Here is a 19,146-nt window from a genome sequence, read left to right on the forward strand (position 1 = left end):
TCAGAGAGGCCTGAAGAGACTTAGATGAACTGATGCTGAGTGAAACGAGCAGGACCAGGAGATCACTGTATATGGCACAGCAAGATTGTATGATGATCAACTCTGTTGCTTCACAGCAATACATTGATCCAAGACAATTCCAATGGACTCGGGGTAGAAAATGCTGTCTGCATCTAGAGAACTATGGAGACGACTGAATGTGGATAAAAGAAAGATTTGGAACACAAGCTCCTGCAGGGGTGAATGTTGAAAATTATCTTTGTATGTGTTTTGAAAAATAAAAAGCTATTATTATAAAAAATGTTGCTATATAAATGCGTGTTCTCTTCTTTTCCCATGATTAGAAGATTATTTTATATAACTCTACCCAATTTCATCTCTATCCCCAACCTCTATCTCCAGAAATATTAAGCTCTGTCCAGGTCATTTCAGAGAATTTGTGGAGCAATCTCTAAAATTCTGTCCAGGTTTGAACCTGAATTTAAACCCATTGCCCACTCAATAGCCTAGTAGTTTTATTTTCATCGCAATATTAATGGAAGCTTTGACACTTTTGCTTTTTATTTTGCTTTAGAGGTAAAGCTTACACATACAAATGACTGTGAATTGTGTATCACATAGTAATTCCATCTTAGCAGTATTCTATGACTAGAAAAACAAGGCGGAAAAATGAATCCTGGTGAACAAATTGAGGGTGTACTTATTTCAATCACTTAACAAGAGCTTTAACTTTTATAATCCACAAAAGCTCTCCTGTAAATGTAACTTATACCAAATATGATCCTGCTTATATAAGAGGTTGATAGCTGTCCACTCTCTGCAGAAGTGTCTCTGAATATCCAGGGGAATAATACCTGAAAAAGAAAATTTTCTATTAGATTCCTGTAAATGCATCTAATATGCTAGATAGAAAAAGGTTCATCCATATCAGGTGTATTTATCTGAAATGATTCTTTGAGTCAAACCTGAAATATACCCTTGAGAATTCTGCATAATTTTTCTGCAGTAATGCTTTATGCATAACTTAAGAGAATATCAATGAACAGAATACTGTCTCAGAATAATGGCCATCTTCTACCAGATAAATGGCAAAATATTTAAGGAAATAACTGTCATAATAAAGAGAAGATATTTATTTTAAAAGCAAGAGACTTACTATGCAATGACAATATTTTATTATACAAATCTTATTTCTTTTATGCCAAGTGACTGGGGTGACTTTAATCATTTTAGCTAATAGTTTTTTTTTTTAATGAGAGACAGCCCAGTGTAACATAGTCTACCAACTTGACCATTCTCATTGGTCTAGAGACAAATCCCAATCCATGCTTTAGGTAAGGGAGCAGCTCACCCCTAAAACCCAGATATTTCTGGGAACATATTAACAAGCTGCTTTAGAATAGCCGAACTCATTTAAAATTTTTTCATTAATGAATAATAGCCATTTGCCAGGCTTCTGAGATAAAAGGAAAGGACTATAATAAATAACTAGTTTGCAAATTTGTTCATCTCATAAATCTTACAAAATTCATCATCTCTAGAAGGTACCTCTAGGGCACTATGAATTTAGGCTTTTATAGAGCTAATCTTATAGCAACATTATTTTTTAAAATTAAGATATCAGAGAGCAGCTTGATCTTTTATTTGTGATAAAATGGCTTCATATGACATGAAAAATATATGCACAGAAAACAGTGTTAAATAAAACTGAGCAGACTAACTAAAAGATGTAATGATAGACAGTGACTTTTTAACAAGTATTTAGTAATTACCATTATGTGCCAAGCATTGGACTAAATGCTTTACAAATATTATCTCATTCGAATCCTAACAACAATCCTTCTATAATAATCCCCCCTATTGCAGATGAGGAAATTGAGGCAGACAAAAATCAAATAACTTGCCCTGAGTCACACGGCTAGTTAATTATCTAAGGCAAGATTCAAATTCAAGTCTTGCTTGTCTCTGAAGTGCTGTACTCTATGAACTTCCACATTTAACTGCTTTCTAGAGTGAGGAAATTGAGGAAGACAGAGGTAAATAATTAACCCAGATTCACATAGCTAGTAGGTGTCAGAGGTTTGCTTTGGACTCAGGTCTTCTCAGCCTCGAAACTTCTACTCTATCCACTGTTCCATCTCACTGTTTTATTCAAGCTATGGGATTCTTGAAGGAAAATGGATAGTAAAAAGCTGCAAAAAGATGTTAGCTCTTCAACCTCTCCCTAAAAATAGCAACAATCCAAGAAAGGCAAATCTTACTAAGTTATTTTCTCTAGACAAAACCTAAGTATAGTGGATATGTTTTGTTGTTTTGCCTCTCTATTCACAGATGTCTGACCCAATAAAAAAAATCACATAATTTACATTAGACTCTATGTGTGTGTTTATTTGCAATTTTTCAAGATAAGGTTAGTAAAAACATCACTACATTTTCTCAACAGACTGGTTAGAAGCATTCATTGTAAAAAAAAATAAATAAATAAATAAATAACTCTCCCCTAGGGAATGTATCCTCAAAATCTTCCTATCCTTGAAAATGTTTCCTTTAGCAGTAGATCCCTTTGAAGTATTTACACTGAGAAATGTATAGTTATATCTCACTATTTAATCCTTATACTGGGCACAGCATTTAAAATATACTCCCAACTCCTGGACCCCATGTGTCTGTCAAGAATGAGATTAAAGGAAGAATTCCAATAGATTTTTTTTAATGAGGAGTGAAGGAAATAATAGGAGGAAAGGTCTCTTTAAAATTCGAGTTCTCAATATACAATCTATTGGTCAATTTTGAAGCCTCAAACTGTCTGCCATTCACAATTCACATGCCTCAATGATTTTCAAGAATCCCCCGTAGAGAGACAAGTGTAACTAGTTGCCTTCCATCTTACTTCTATAGATAGACTATAATATCAGTATTACTTCAGACTTCAAACCATCATGTCCAGAACTTTGAGGAAATAAAAAAGAGCACTTCAGAAAAGGCAGGAGACCTCTGCTTTTAAAACTTTAAAAAAAATCCAAATCTTACAAAAGTCATGCTTCAAGTTTTTAAAAATAAAATTTACATTTATATGCTAGTCCTCTGAGAGATTTTAATCTTAAAAGTAAAGGCAAAAGAAAGACTATAAGTGTTCAAATGGTACCTACCATTTGACTGTTCCAACCATGTAATGCTCCAATCAAATCTGATATTCCCATATTTGTGCTAATTCTTTTGTTTAAAGGAATGATTCCATCTCTGGATAGTCACATCTTTCACCAATACAGACTGAGAATTAACCCCTCACCACTTCAAGGAGTTATCTTCCTAAGTTCCATCATCCCTAAGTGACCAGCCTCAAGATAATCAGCTTCTCTGCATTTCACTAGACTAGTCAGTGACAGATAGAAAATCCTTTGTTGGTCCTTTGGTCCAAACTTTTCTGCCTTGGTAGGATCTGCCCAACTCTATACTCCACTGACATAGACTGAGAAACTGCAATCAGCTCCATATCATAAGTAATCATTTGAGCAGGATTTTAGTAACGTATATTCCCATAGATAAACATATTAGATGCTTGAGTAGAAGGAAAAACAAAGGGGAATGTACTCAAGCCAAATTTTTAAAAAAGTTTTTCCCCCCTATACGACCATTTCTCTCTATTCCCAAACCAAGTATATCCTTTAAAAATGTCAGGAAAATTTAACCAAATGAAGTGTTTGTTAATGACTTACCTACCGTGTGCAAAGAACTGTATTAAGTGCTAGAGACAAATACAAAAGTAAGACAGCCCGTGCTCTCAAGGAATTCACATTCTAATGAGGGGGACAACACATATGGAAGGTGTCAGCTGCCAATTGGATGGAAAGGTCCCATGATCCTTAGGGTACAGCAGCTAAACAGATGGCAACGCTTCCTTTTTAAATGTCATTTCCATTAAAATAATAATAGAAGTTTCTATTTGACACTGTAGTCTGGAAGAATTACTATTCCAAAGCTCCAAATGCTCTTCAGTTTAGGAGCATGGGCTGCCTCCAAAAGAGTAAACAGTGGTCAAGATGGTATTCAGGGCTGGTTCAATTTTAGGAAAACTATTAGTGCAATTGATCATATCAATAACAATGACAACAAAAATCATATGATTATATCAATAGATGTAGAAAAAGTCTTTGACAAAATACAGTTCTTATTTTTAAAAAACACCACTAGAAATCATAAGAATCAATGGAACTTTTCTTAAAATGAGAGTTTCTAGCTACCTAACTATCAGCTATGTGGTACAGTGGATAGAACACTAGCTTTGGAATCAGGAATTCAAATCCAGTCTCAGAAACTTTCTAGCTGTATAAACTTTGGCAAGTCCCTTAATTTGATGCTGGAGAAGGTAATGGCAAATCACTCCAGTATTTTGCCAAAGGTTCACTGAATCACAAAGAGTTGGACAAAACAACTGAGTAACAACAACAATCTATCCAAGAACAAGCATTAATTGTAATGGGCATAAACTGGAAGCCTTTCCAATAAGATCAGGAGTGAAGCACACATGTCCATTATCGCCATTATGAATGTCTAGCCACAGCAACAAGGCAAGAAAAATAAATTGAAGGAATAAAAACAGACAATGAGGAAACAAAATTATCACTTTTGGCAGATGATATGATGGTTGTATGGGGTAGTCAGGAGGACCACACCCTTGGTATAAGGGCTTTTCAAAACCTTTTCAGGGATGCTCATCCACTTTGGGTGTCCACCTGCTTCACCCAGCTCTCATCTGTGACTCCAAGAAGCTGTCACATGTGCAGTCACCACATCCAGATAAACCATCTCAGCACATGGGCTGAACCAGGTTGAGAGTAACCTATAACCTCAAATCTGTTAAGAGTTAAGAGAAATGTCTACCCGCAATGTGGGAAGATTTCCTCCAGTGGACTGGGGAAAGTCCTCTCTGAAAATGAAAGTCAATGTACAGAACCCTATAGAATCAACTCCAAAAATACTTGCAGTCTTGCTGGAGTTGTAAACTGATTAAACCATTCTGTGGAGCAATTTAGAACTAAGTCCAAAGGGCTATAAAACCAAAACCCTTTGACCTAGCAATTCCACTACTCAGATCTGTGTCCCAAAAGACATTTTTTTTAATTACCCAGGCATGGGTTCTGTCAATAACCAAAAGAGATTTTTTAAAAAAGGAAAAGGATCCATATGTGCAAAAATATTTATACCCTCTCTTCTGTAGGAAAAGAACTGGACATTGAGGGGGTGCCCATCAAATGGGGAATGGATGAATAAACTGTGAAATGCAGTTATGATAAAAGATTCTTGTGCTATAAGAAATAAGAAATGAGCAGGATGCTTTAGGAACTGGAAATACTTCCATGAACTGTTGTAAAATGAAACAAACTGTGTACAAAGCAATATGGCTATCAATGACATAACTGTTCTCAGCAACACAATGATCCAAGACAACTCTGGAGGACTTAGGATCAAAAGTGCCACCGTCTCTAGAGCAACTACTGATGATGTCTGAATACAGACTGAAGCAAACTTTTTTTTTTTACTTTATTTTTTCTTGAGGGTTCTTTTGGTGTATGTTTTCTTTTACAACATGGCTATTTTGGAAATAACTACGCATGAATAACATATCACATTGCTTTCATTCTCAATGAGGGGAGACAGACAGGAGGGAGAGAATCTGGAACTCAAAATTTTCTAAAAGAATTTTAAAAATTGTTTTTACATATAACTAAGGGGGAAATAAAATACTAAAGGAAAAAAGAAAAAAACTAAATGAAACAATTAACAACTTCAACAAAGTTGAAGGATATAAAATAAATTCATAAAGACACAGGCATTTCTATATTCTACTAACATCAGGAATAAATAATTCATTTAAAACTATTAAAGACAATATAAAATACTTAGTATTCTACATGTCAAAACTAACCTGTGAATTCAATGGCAAAACACTTTTCAAAGTATTTTGAAATTTGAAATTTCAAAGAAACAATTTTAAACAATTAGAAAAATATTTATTGCTCATGGGTAATCCAAGCCAATATAATAAAAATGACAAATCTACTAAGTTAACTTATTTAGTCAATGCTTTATCAATCAAACTAACAAAGAATTATTTCATAGAGAAAAATAGTAACAAAATTCATCTGGGAGAACAAAAGGTCAAGAGTATTAAGGGGATCAATGAAAAAAAGGAAAGTTAAGAAAGTTAGCCAGCAGTTCCACATTTCAAAGATATTACAAAATGATGATCAAAACAATCTGGCACTGTCTAAGAAATAAAGTGGTGAATAAGCGGAATAGATTAGGCACATAATCATAAATAACCATAGTAATTTAGTGTTTGATAAATTTAAGGATGTAAGAGTTTGGATTAAGAACTCTATATTTGATAAAAATGGTTGAGAAAACCAAAAAGCAATTTGGCAGAAACTAGAAAGACTTTAAAGGGGAAGTTAGTTGGAACCGTGGATAGAACACCAGGCCTGGATTTAGGAAGATCTGAATTCAAAGCCAGCCTAGTATACCTACTAGCTATGGGACCCAGAGGCCATTTAACCCCTATTTACCTCAATTCCTCATCTGTAAAATGGGGACACTTTGAAAAAAGAAATGGAAAACCATTCTGGTAAATTTGCCAAGAAAATCTTTATGGACAACATCCATGAGGTCACATAAGAGTTGGACAGGCCTAAACAAAAAAAAAGGCACAGAGCAATATCTCATACCTTATACAAAGGTAAGTCCAAAATGGATAAATGATTTACTCATAAAGGATGATATCCAAAGTAAATTAGGAAAACATGGAAAAATGTATTTTTTCAGATATATGGATAAGAAAAGAGTTTATGACCAAGCAAGATATAGATATGATTATGAAAAGTAAAATAATTTTAAGTACATGGAATTAATCTTTGTACAAAATTAATGCATGTAAATTTAGAAGAAAAATAGGAAGCTGGGAAAAACTTGCTACAAGTTTCTCTGATAAAGGTCTCATTTCTCAAATATGTAGAGAACTAAGCAAAATTTACAAAAATAAGAGGCATTATCCCATTGATAAATGACCAAAGAGTATGAATTGGTAGAGTTGTCAACTAGTCCAACTATTCTGGAGAAAAATTTGGAACTGTGCCCAAAGGTCTATAAAGTTGTATATACTCTTTGACCAAGCAATACCACTATTAAGTCTGTATCTCTAAGAGATTGAAGAAAAAGGGAAAGGACCTATTTGTACAAAGTCATTTATAATAGCTCTTTTTCTGGTGACAAAGAATTGGAAATCAAGGGGATATCCATCAAATGAGGAATGATTAAACAAGTTGTGGATATAAGATTGTGATAGAATACTATTCTGTAATATTCAGTAAATATATAATCTTATAAAAATGACAAACAGGAGGATTTCAGAAAAAAACCTTAGAAGACTTACATGCAAAGTAAAATGAGCAAGAACTAGAAGAACACTGTACAGAGTAATAGCAATGCTGAAATGATGACCTACTGTAAAAGACATAAGCTACTCTGATTAAGACAGTGACCCAAGATATTCCAAAGAATTCATGATGGAATGCTATCTACCCCCAAAGTTTTCTTTCACGACATGGATACATGTTTGAAATGCATAACTGGAATCAAAATACTTGCCTTTTCACGGTGGGAGGGAGAAAATTTAGAATTCAAAAAATTTTAAATGACTGTTAAATTCTTTTATGTGCAATTGGAAAATATTTAACAATAAGAAATAATTTTTTAAAAGAAATTCACTAAAAAATTAGAATAAGTGGCTTTTTCCACTCCAAGATCTGAAGAAAAAATTAGCTAGAAATACGTGGATAGTAAGAAAAGGGGCACACAAGAAAAGAGTACTACCATAAACAGAAATCAACAATTCTATGATAGCAAAAAATAGGAGAATAAATAAAAGATTGAAAAAATAGAAGGAAATATAAGACATCTGCTATCAAAATGGAAGTGGAAAACGGGTCATAGCTAAATTAAGGATCATCAGTTATCCTAACCTTTAAAAATATTTTAATCTTAGACATTTCAAGAAATAAAAAATAAAAACTGCCTCAATCTATTAGAACCAATGGGCAAATAAAAAAAGAAAGAATACACCAATCACATCCTGAAAGACTACCTCTAGGGCAGAATGTCTCAGAAAAAATCCAGAGTTTCCAGGCCAAAGAAACAAACATTACAAACAACCAGAAAGAAATAATTCAAGTTAGGAAATACAGTCAGGATCACACAAAACCTGGCAGCTCCTTTAACAACTATGAATAGATCTTAGAATATAGTGTTCAGAAAAAACAAAACATAAAGGCTTATAACCAAGAATGACTTATCCTGCAAAGTTGAATATAATCCTGAGGAAGAAAAATGAATCTTCAAGCATTCCTGACCAGAAAATATCTATAAAGTGAGTAGAAACTTTGAAATGTCAATGAGTCAAAAGAAACTAGAAAGATAAACTTATTTGAAAAATTTGAAGTGACTATACAATGAGGAAATGCTAATGTTCTAATATGTGGAGAAGAAGTGTCCCTTGAGATCCATAATGTCTTCAAAGGACTTTGGGGGAATCATATAGGAGAGGATTAGTTTTTTTCAGATGGTTTTAAGAGAAGGTCATTAAAACATTATGTTTTAAACACACGAAAGAAAACAGAAGTAAATTCAAAAGGAAGCAATGACAAGCAGGACAGTTTTTGAAAGTAATAAGCTTTTTTTCTATATCTTCAGTTGTATGGAATAAGGAATCATAATTTCATTACAAATCTAACATTCTAATTTGTATGAGTAAATGTTGATTTTAGTGAAGTTTTGTTTTTTTTGTTTTGTTTTGTTTGCTTAGGACAAAATAAAGTTATTTTAAAAGGTGGAGGAATGTTAGGGAGAAAGTCCTTATAGTCTTTCATAGTTCTTCAGTTTTTAATCTGCTTGAAGGACAAGTATGTGGGATAGAAATTATTTTAATTAAGCACAGTTGAGAAACTGCATTTATCTACATTATGTAGAAATATATGAGAGTTCATAATTGATTTCTAAATGTTAGCTATAAAATATCATAAATCTTTAAGCAGTGTATTTTTTAAAAATTTTTTTCTGTTGTCAAATATTCTCAAGCATTGCATAATTGCACAAATACAAGATATTGAATTTTCTGATTTGGCCACTTTAATAATAAAATTTTCACATATCTAATAAATGGCATTTTAGTAAACTTTATTCTGAAAGAATTTGATGATCAGCAATTAGTTAACAGATAGAAAATAAGTAAATATCCAAAAGTTATTCTAGCTCAAAGCAAAGGAGACATTAATGATATTCAATAGTCCATTGATTAAAAAGTCCCAGATTAAATTCTGCTTTGCCAGAATCATCATTTTTCCACTAAGATCTTTCTTCCCAAATTAGTATCTGTTTTAATGTCCATTTATGTTTTTCCCAAAAATTATATTTATATTTATTTTTATATAGGCATCTATATTGGTACAGTGGATACAATACTGGATCTGGAGTCAGGAAGGCATGACTACAAATCATTCCTCAGACACTTAGCTGTGTGACTCTGGGCAAACAATTTAACCTCTGTTTGCTTTGGTTTTCTCACTTGTAAAATGGGGATAATAATAACACTTATCTCCCAGAGTTGTGGTGAAGATCAAGTGAAATTGTAATTGTAAAGCACTTAGTACAGTGCTTAGCACTGTAGTAATAGAAATAGAAAGGAGAGGAAGAGGAGGAGGAGCAGCAGCAGCAGCAGCAGCAGCAGCAGCAGTATAATTATAGTAGTAGTAAGCCACATTGAAAACAACTGGCTTGGGGGGATAAGTTGTTATTTTTGGTCCCAGTTTGCAAGACAGCAGCATTTCTAAGAGCTTCAGAAACATGTACTATTCTTAATGATAACAATTTCTTAATTTTTCTCTTCAACAGCTGTTTCACATTTTACTCCTTGCTCCTTTAAGTTAAACTCACTCTTAAAGGTTTGTACTCAGAAAAACCCGCAGTGTTCATCACTTGTTCTTAAAGAATAAGAAAGATCTTTGCAGATCACAGGCTCCTGTGCTAAGAGAATTATCTTGTGAGTCAGAAGACCTCAATTCATACACTGGCTCTCCTATTTTACTATTCCTATGATCCAGTGTGAATCACAAAATCTTTACTTCATTTCCTCATTATGAAAAAGAAGATTGTATTAGACAGCCTCTAAGGTTCCCTCTCAAGCTCTCAATCTATGATTTATGATAATACTAATAAATCATGTTCATATTATTGAAAACTGAAAATTATTGAAAATTGAAATTATTGAAAAAATTATTGAAAATTATTGAAAAATGGGTTTTTTATGAGACCTGTGATTCCACTGATTTAGAGATTTGCTGATTCAGGAATTCTCCCTACCAGTACAGATTGGTGCCTGGTCTTCCCCTATGAAAGCGTTCAAGGCACTCGTTCACACACTCTCTACTCAATGGAATCCTCAAAAATCCATACTTGAATTTGCTCTTTGAGAAGTTATATTTTTACATTTATATTATAATTTATTCTTTTTATATTTTTTAAATTGTAGGTCTTGGAGGGAGTAGAACCTAGGCTTTCCTATCTCTTGAGCTAGCTCCATTTCCATTATATTATGCTACCCCTCCCTCAAATATCTATCAGTTATTATTAGTTCCACCTGTGACATAAACATATTTGTGTGGCTTTGGACAAGTCATTTAATTTCTCAGAGACTCAATCAAATACTCCGAGACTATAAACTGTAGAATAGTTGTCAATATACAATGATAAAAGGAGTTTCCTCACTAAAGAGCTCTCTACACCAATGAAATAACAGGTCGGACCAACATAAACAAACAAATCCTGGCAAGCTTTTATTCCGAGTGGATATTGATAAATGCATAGGAAATAAGGCTTGGAGTTAAAAAGATCTAGGTATATGTCAATCAGTCAATCAATAGCCTCTGTTAAATGTCTGTCAGACACATGGTAGACCTGCTCCAGAGGCCCAGGCAACCCCTAAGGCACTATATCACAGAGGAAGTGTTTATTGATAGAGGAAGTTTTTATAGAAGTTCTTACACTGACTCAAATTACAAATTTGGACTGAAAAAAGGTTTTGGCACAGAATACTTTTCATGACCATAAATTCATAAATCTCTTTATCTTTGTTCTCATTTATTTTGTATGCATTGATTGCTCTTGGGCTTTGGAAAGACAAAATATCGCCACTAAGGTTAAGGTGTAATTCTCATCAATCAACTTCCTTTTCTTCATTTTCCTGTTGACAACAAGTATTTTATTTCTAATGTTCATTTACTTTTTTACTCTGAATTCAGAGTATTCCACACATAGAGAATTCTACTCAATGGAACCCTTCAAAATTCGTAATTTGCTCTTTGGGAATGACTAGCAATATATGATGGTGTAGAAATCAAATCATAATATTGAGGATAATTTTTGCTAAACTAAATAAGTTTAGGATAAACTAAGCAAATTATAAATAATTATTACTAATAACAAATTGGAAGCATGAATAATATTATATTACATTTACATTAATGTACAAAAAACTTTCTGCTACATTATTCTAGGGATCCTGCACATAGTCAATAGCATTATTTAATTTCTTGGCTCCTAAATCCGAGGTCTGTTCTTTTCTACACTTAGCATCTCTTTTCTACTTGCAAAGCTCCCTTTGAAGTCAATATGAGCATTATGCAAAGAAGAGATATGCAGAGCAAAGAGAAAAATGAATTTATATATCATGGGTCTTTTGCAACCAGACATTCAAAATTTAAGGCAGTTTAAACTGAACCTACTCTGTATTTTATTAATTTAATTTGCATGATACGTCTGGGATGGTGGTTATGGAATGCATACTAAATGAGCAAAGGACTCTTTCAATAGATATGTGTCCATACTGACTGGTGAATGATTTTTAACGAAAACATTTTTGACAAAAAAAAAGAAGGGGTAGAAGAGAAAAAAGATTAATACACAGATCTCATGCAACATCAAATTCCCCAAATGGAAGCAGTGAATAAAAAATCTTCAGTCTGAAAAAAGTGTAACAATATTGCAATTGTGCATAATCAGTAGTCCATTTTTCCTACCTTACTATTTCTTCTGGGTAACAATTGTTAATATTGTTAATGTATTCTTGAAGAAGTGATCCAGGTTCTGCCTTTATCTCTTGAACCTTTTTAAGACCACCACTTGTGACAAAAAGTCGCCGTGCTTTGCTGTCATGAGGCAGCACCTAGAAAAGGATGGGATAAAATTAAAATGGAAGTTCTTCTTTTACAGGATCTTTAAACAATATTAGGTCATAACTATGTCCAGTGTTCAGAATGAAGTAAAAATAAAGTTAGAATCAAAATGCCTATGGCATAATGAGACTAATCTTGCTGATAAGCTTTTTCTTTTTTAAAATTTTTATTTCATTAAATATTTCCCATATTTGAAAAAAAATTAACTTTTTTTTTAAAAATGTGAGTTCAAATGTTCTCCCTCCCTCCTTTCTCCCACCCCTTGAGAAGACAATCTATTGATTACACCTATGAAACCATGCAAAAATATTTCCATATTTTGATAAGATATTTAAATATTTTACTTTCCTTAATTACATGTAAAAACAATTTTAACATTCATTTTTTAAAACTTTTGAGTTCCAGAATTTCTTCCTTTCTCCTTTCCTGAGACAATAAGCAATCTGATATAGATTAAGTATGTGCAAACATGTAAAATGTATTTCCATATTAGTCATTTTGTAGAAGAAAACTCAGACCAAAAAAAAGGAATAAAGAAAATAAAATTTTAAAATTAGTTTCAATTTGCATTCAGACTCCATCATTTCTCTGGAGGCAGATAGCATTGTACTCAGTGGTCTCCTGGTTCTGCTCACTTCCCTCTGCATCAGTTCTTAAGTTTTTCCAGGTTTTTCTGGAATCACCCTGTACCTCATTTCTTACAGAACAATAGTATTCCATCACAATCATATACTATAACTTAAAAAAACAATATCAATAAAAAGGAGTGGGGGAACACTGCCTTTTTCAGGACAAAAACATGTCACTCAAATTGCTCCCAGAAAAAAAAATCATTTAATCCCAGTTATGTAGAAGAAAATCAAACAACATTTTTGGTGCCTATTTATAGGTTTCTTGTAAATTCAAATATTCTTGATTATCTGCTTTTCACTGAATGAAAATCTAGTCTTGAAATGAAAAGGATTTCTGTTCCTATGGGTGTGCATTCAGTGAATGGAGGTATGTATCCATCTCTGCACTTTCTCCTTCTGGCTCTCCTGAACAGAATGCTTCATCTGTGACTCAACATGCAAAGCTACCCATTTTCCTTCCACAACCCTACCAAGCAAAAAACCACAAGGTCATTTCTGACTCAGATCTGCCCTTTATTCTGTATTGGTTGTAGGTACCACTGAACATTTGGCTGATTTTTTTTTATTAACATTGCTTAACGTCTCTGCAATGAATTAGATGGACTGCAATAGGTCATATAACCATCCCAGTGGTTAGGGGGCCTGTTTTGATTTCTTCTGCAAAACAGCTATCAATATTCATTATTCTAGCCTTTCCCTAAGTAACATGACCCAGCTTCATGGGTTTAAAAGTTTAAAAGTTTAAAGTCAGCTATACTTCTGATGTCAAATCCCACAGACTGGGTGGCTTGGATCGATCAGAACCATCCGATCATAAGCATCAGCTGTCATGTGGAAGCCGGCAAGGAAATTAGGAGAACGTCTAGAACGAGGGAGGCAAGTGTTGTACCCCAGCCCCCTAGTTGGATCCCATCTGGAGCATGGCATTTGGGAACCACCCGGTAAGAAGACTACTTAACCAAGATGATGAGGGGATTCAAGATAACACCATACAAAGAAAGGATGAAGGAACTAGACATCTTTAACCTAGAGGGAAAAAGGGAAAATTAGGGACTGACTGCTCCTGTCTTGAAATATTTGAAGGGTTCCCATGATCAATAAATGAGCACTTAGACTCATTCTGGTTGATCTCAGAAGATAGAAATAAGAACAATGGGCAGGAGTCAGAGGAATGAAAATTTCAACTCATAAACTAGGAATCAAATTGGCTGCTTTGGGAGGTACTGAGTTCCCAAGCACTGAAGGTCTTCAAGGACAGAATAGAAGACTGTGGTTCTTGGATCTCTTCCTATCCATCTTATTGTTTTTTCCTAATCTTGATGAATCATCAGCCAAGTCCATTCTTCCAACTGTAAATATATCCTAAGGCTCTATTGTGGGCTTTTGGTAAATTCTCTCTCTTCTCTGTCTCCGTCTCTCCCTCCTTTCCTCTCCTCTCTTCTCCCCTCCCCAAGTGATTAAATGATCATGTCTATATACTTAACTCAAAGTCTCAACCCATATCTAAACTGAGTTTTTATTCTCAAATCCAGTATGTCTGTGATACTGGCAGCACCATCGCCATATCACCAGATCCTTATTGGATTCCTTATTTCAAACCAGATGTCCTTTAGACATTTTCAATTCAACATGTCTTTTAAAAATACTTCATTATTTTGCTCTCAAAACCCATCCCTCTTCTAGCCTCCCCCTTTTCTGTCAAAACCAACATTCCTACGGCACAGGTTCAAAGTCCCAGAGATATTTTCAGCTCTTTATTGTCCTGCATCCAACACATCCGATCACTTGCCAAGCCTTGTCAGTATCACACCCTCACGTCCATCCTCACTTCCCTCCTCATGTGGCCATAGCCCTCATTGTCCATTATCTGGACTATTATAACAGTCTTTTCTGTGCTATCCTTTCAGCTACACTCCTCCTTACGTCATGAAATAGTTGAGTGCTGGATCAGGGGTCAAGAAGACTTGTCTTGGGGCATCTAGGTGGTGCAGTGGATAAAGCACCAGCCCTGAAGTCAGGAGGACCTGAGTTCAAATCTGACCTCAGACACTTAACACTTCCTAGCTGTGTGACCCTGGGCAAGTCACTTAACCTCAAAGTGCCTCAGGAAAAAAAGAAGAATATGATTTGTCATTCAGCTTCAGCTTCAGACACTGGCCATTTGTTTGACTCTGACCAAGTCACTTAATCTGTTTGTCTCACTTTCCTTAACTATAAAATGGGAATCATAATAACATCACCCTTCTAGGATTGTGGTGAGCATCAAACAAGTTATCTGTAAAATATTAGGCACAGGGCCTGCCATGTAGAAAATGCTTAATAAATGCTTGTTTCATTCCCTATAAATGATTCCTTAAAATGATCCTTCCCAAAGTGTGGTCCAGAGAATCCTGGGGATCTCTGAAACTCACTCAGAGGATCTATATACATTCAAAATTAAATTTTTTTATTTCTATTATAGTAAATATCTAGAAAAATGACCCACATAAACAAAAACTCTTTGAACAGATCCTCAATAATTTTAATAGTATAAAGAGATACTGAGAACAAAAGTTTAAGAAACACTGCCTTAATTTATTATTTTACAATTGCCTCCTAACTGGTCTCCCAGTTCTCTCTCACATTTCTAATCAATCTTTCACACAATTGCCAAAGTAATATTCCTAAAGCACAGCTCTGTTGCTTCATTTCTGTTTTCAATAAACTCTAGTAGTTCCCTACTATTTCTAGGATCAAGTACAAAGATCTTTATTTGATATTTTGAGCTTTTTACAATGTGGCCCCAATCTACCTTTCTGGTTTTACTCTATATATTGTTCCTCTTCATGCACTCTTCAGGTCTTCCTGATATTCTTTGCACACAAAATTCCATCTCCCACTTCCTTGCCTTTATAGAAACTGTGTCTCATGCCTGAAATTCTTTCCTTCTTCACTTTTGCTTCTTGCCACAGAGAAGCTTGCCTCATTTCTTTCAAAGCTCAGCTCTAACTGCACAAGGTGTTTAAAATTGTCATGTATTCAGTGGGTGGGTGTGTCTTATATAAAGCACTTACTTTGTATATGCTTATATATATATATATATATATACATCTTATCTCCCTTCCTCACAAAAGAATGTAAGTGTATTGAGGGCAGGAATTATTTTTATTTGTGACTCTGTATCCCTAACACTATGCCTGGAACATAAAAAATAAAGGGAAGTTTCTTTTACTTGTATATGTACTTATTCCCTGAGAAAAATAGAAAATATTAGACTACTCTTCAACAAGGAGATGATCCAGTCCAGTTCCAATGATGTTGTGATGAAGAGAGCCATCTACACCTAGAGAGAGGACTGTGGGAGCTGAATGTAGATCACAATATAGCATTTTCATTCTTTTTGTTGTTTGTTACATTTTACTTTCTTTCTCATTTTTTTCCTGTTCAATTTGATTTTTCTTGTGCAGCAAGATAATTGTATAAATATTTATCCATATATTGGATTTAACATATAGTTCTACCATGTTAAAAAAGTTAAAGATTAAGAAAAATAAATCCTACTTGTTCATAAATATTATCCTGCTGATGAGTTGCTATAATCTCTTTGCTAATATTTTATTAAAATTTTTGCAAAATATTAACAAAAATGTTAGAGTTGTTCTGGCAAAAAGTATAGCGATAAATAAAGAGTAATTTAGGGATTAGATATTAGTTTCATTTTTCTATCTTTATATCACATATTACACATATTTGACAGGTGACTGCTAATAAAAAAAAGTCCCTCACTAATACACTGTTGGTGAAATTGTGAACTGATCCAACCATTCTGAAAATCAAATTAGAACTATTCCCAAAGGGCTATCAAATTGTGCATGCCCTTTGCCCTTTGACTGGGCTTATATCCCAAAGAGATTTTAAATAAGGGAAAAGGACCTACATGTGTAAAAATGTTTGTAGCAGCCCTTTGTGTAATGCCAGAAACTGGAAACTGAGTGGATACCCATCAGTTAGGGTATAGCTGAATAAGTTATGTTTTATGAGTGTTATGGAATATTATTGTTCTATAAGAAATGATTAGGAGGATGATTTCAGAGAAGTCTGGAGAGACTCACATGAACTGATGCTAAGTGAAATGAGCAGAACCAGGACATCATTGTACACAGTAGCAGCAACATTATACAGTGATTAATTCTGATGGACGTGGCACTTTTCAACATAAGATGATTCAGGCTAGTTCCAATGATCTTGGGTAAATGTTGAAAATATATTTTGAAAATAAAAAGCTATTATAAAAAATTTTAAGTCCTTTAGTTAATGAAAGTAAATATTAATTCAGTTGAGAAAACAAGTTAACACAATGAATCCTTTTCTGCTTTTAACTGCAAGAAGAGATGTTTGCTTACCTTACTGAACTGTCCAACCACATGTTTCAAAATGTTTGGAGGAGCATCATATAGGAATGGTTCAAGGGCTGGTAGATATGTGCATTTTTGGAGAATATTTTTAATAGCTTTTTTACTCTGTTGAGGTAGAAAGCAAAACATAAACAGTAAACAATCAATGAAATTTCGACAAGAATTCAAGTCTTACATAGCTTTTTTTTTTTTTTGAAGGCATATATTTCTTTACTGCTCCTTCATTTCCCTCTGATCTAGTTTTTTTTTTTTAATTTCTTTCTCTTTCTTTCATTCTTTATTTTTTTAAATAGCTTTTTATTTACAAGTTATATGTATGGGTAATTTTACAGCATTGACAATTGCCAAACCTTTTGTTCCAATTTTTCCCCTCCTTGCCCCCACTACCTCCCCTAGATGTCAGGATGACGAATATCATTACATAGCTTTTTTCAACAATGAAATGATTCAGGTCAATTCCAATAGACTTGTGTGGAGAGAGCCATCTGCATCCACAGGAAGGACCATGGGGACTTAATGTGGATCACAACATAATATTTTCACCTTTTTTGGTTGTTTGCTTGCTTTTTGTTTTTTTTTCTCATTTTTTTCTTTTTGATCTCATTTTTCTTGTGCAGCATGATGATTGTGGAAATATGTATTGAAAAATTAAGCATATTTAAACATATATTGGATTACTTGTCTAGGGAAGAGGTGGGAGAAAGAGATAGGGAAAAAAACTGAAACAAGATTTTGCAAGGATGAGTATTGAAAACTATCTTTGCATATGTTTTGAAAATAAAAAGCTATTATTTTTTTTAAAAAAGGATTCTTGTCTTATATTCCCGGAATTTGAAAATGAAATCAATTTCTTGATCTAATCTGAAGTTGTGTTTTATTTTTAAAAAAATAACAGATTTCAGGGTGAAGTATGAATTATATTGGATTAATTTAACATGAAATTATGTGACCAATTTCTTTCTTGTTAAATTTTAAACTCAATGACAGAGTGAGCTTAAAATATCTATAAAGAAAGAAACTGAATTGCAAGTGGCTAAAAAAAATAGGATGGAGACTGAACATGGATCAAAACATAGTATTGTCACTTTTTTGTTGTTGTTTGCTTGGGGTTTTTTCTTTTTCATTTTTTCTCTTTTGATCTGATTTTTCTTGTACAGCATGATGAATATGGAAATATATTTGGAAGAACTGCACAAGCTTAACCTATATTGGATTGCTTGCTATTTTGGGGAGAGGAACAAAGAAGGGAGAGGGAAAAAAACTTGGAATACAAGGTTTGTAAAGGTGAACATTGAAAACTATCTTTGCATGAATTTAGAAAATTAAAATGCTATTAAAAATAGGAAGTAATCAATCCTATTCCTGACAAGGTAAGGGATATGAGAAAAAAGTAACTTAGAATTCCACAACAAGAAAATGATCAGTCATTCCATTTTCTCTAGAGGAATTAAGATTTAAAGATCCTGCTTGTATACATTGGGCAAAGTTTCACTGTATAGAAATAAAGTGTAAATTTGCAGATACATTCATATCATGAATAAAATGTAGAAACCTGCCTCATTTTATTCAACAATTCAAAAAATATTTACTGAATAGTACAAAAAAACCAAGATAAGCAGTGAGGAGCAAGCAGAGTTTCCAAGCCAAGAGAGTAGAAGAGATTAGAAATCAGAAGACTGAATGCAAATTCTCATTCTCCTTGCTAGTGAATGACAGGACTACTTTGGGCCAGTAGCAGTTTCCACATTTGCAAAATAAATGGGTTGGCCTAGATGCTCCAAAAGCTCTTCCAAGACCAGATCCATACTCTAGATCAGAGTTTCTTAAACTTTTTCTCCT

The 19,146-nt window shown here is 33.7% G+C and overlaps 1 protein-coding gene across 2 annotated transcripts in view; it reads right to left on the bottom strand.

Annotated features, from left to right (window-relative positions):
* Positions 1-538: 538 nt before the first annotated feature.
* The window catches only part of SPAG6 (sperm associated antigen 6), an 83,209-nt gene continuing 64,601 nt past the window's right edge, over positions 539-19,146 (bottom strand). For both annotated transcript variants that reach the window (XM_012551247.3, XM_023505085.2), the window contains exons 10-12: positions 17,296-17,412; positions 12,126-12,271; positions 539-854 (exon numbers count right to left, since the gene is read on the bottom strand). In XM_012551247.3, the coding sequence (XP_012406701.1) occupies positions 788-854; positions 12,126-12,271; positions 17,296-17,412 (330 nt within the window). In that variant the 3' untranslated portion in view covers positions 539-787. The remainder of the gene's footprint in view (positions 855-12,125; positions 12,272-17,295; positions 17,413-19,146) is intronic.

The sequence above is a fragment of the Sarcophilus harrisii genome, chromosome 5 (genome assembly GCF_902635505.1).
Source record: "Sarcophilus harrisii chromosome 5, mSarHar1.11, whole genome shotgun sequence".
NCBI lineage: Eukaryota > Metazoa > Chordata > Mammalia > Dasyuromorphia > Dasyuridae > Sarcophilus > Sarcophilus harrisii.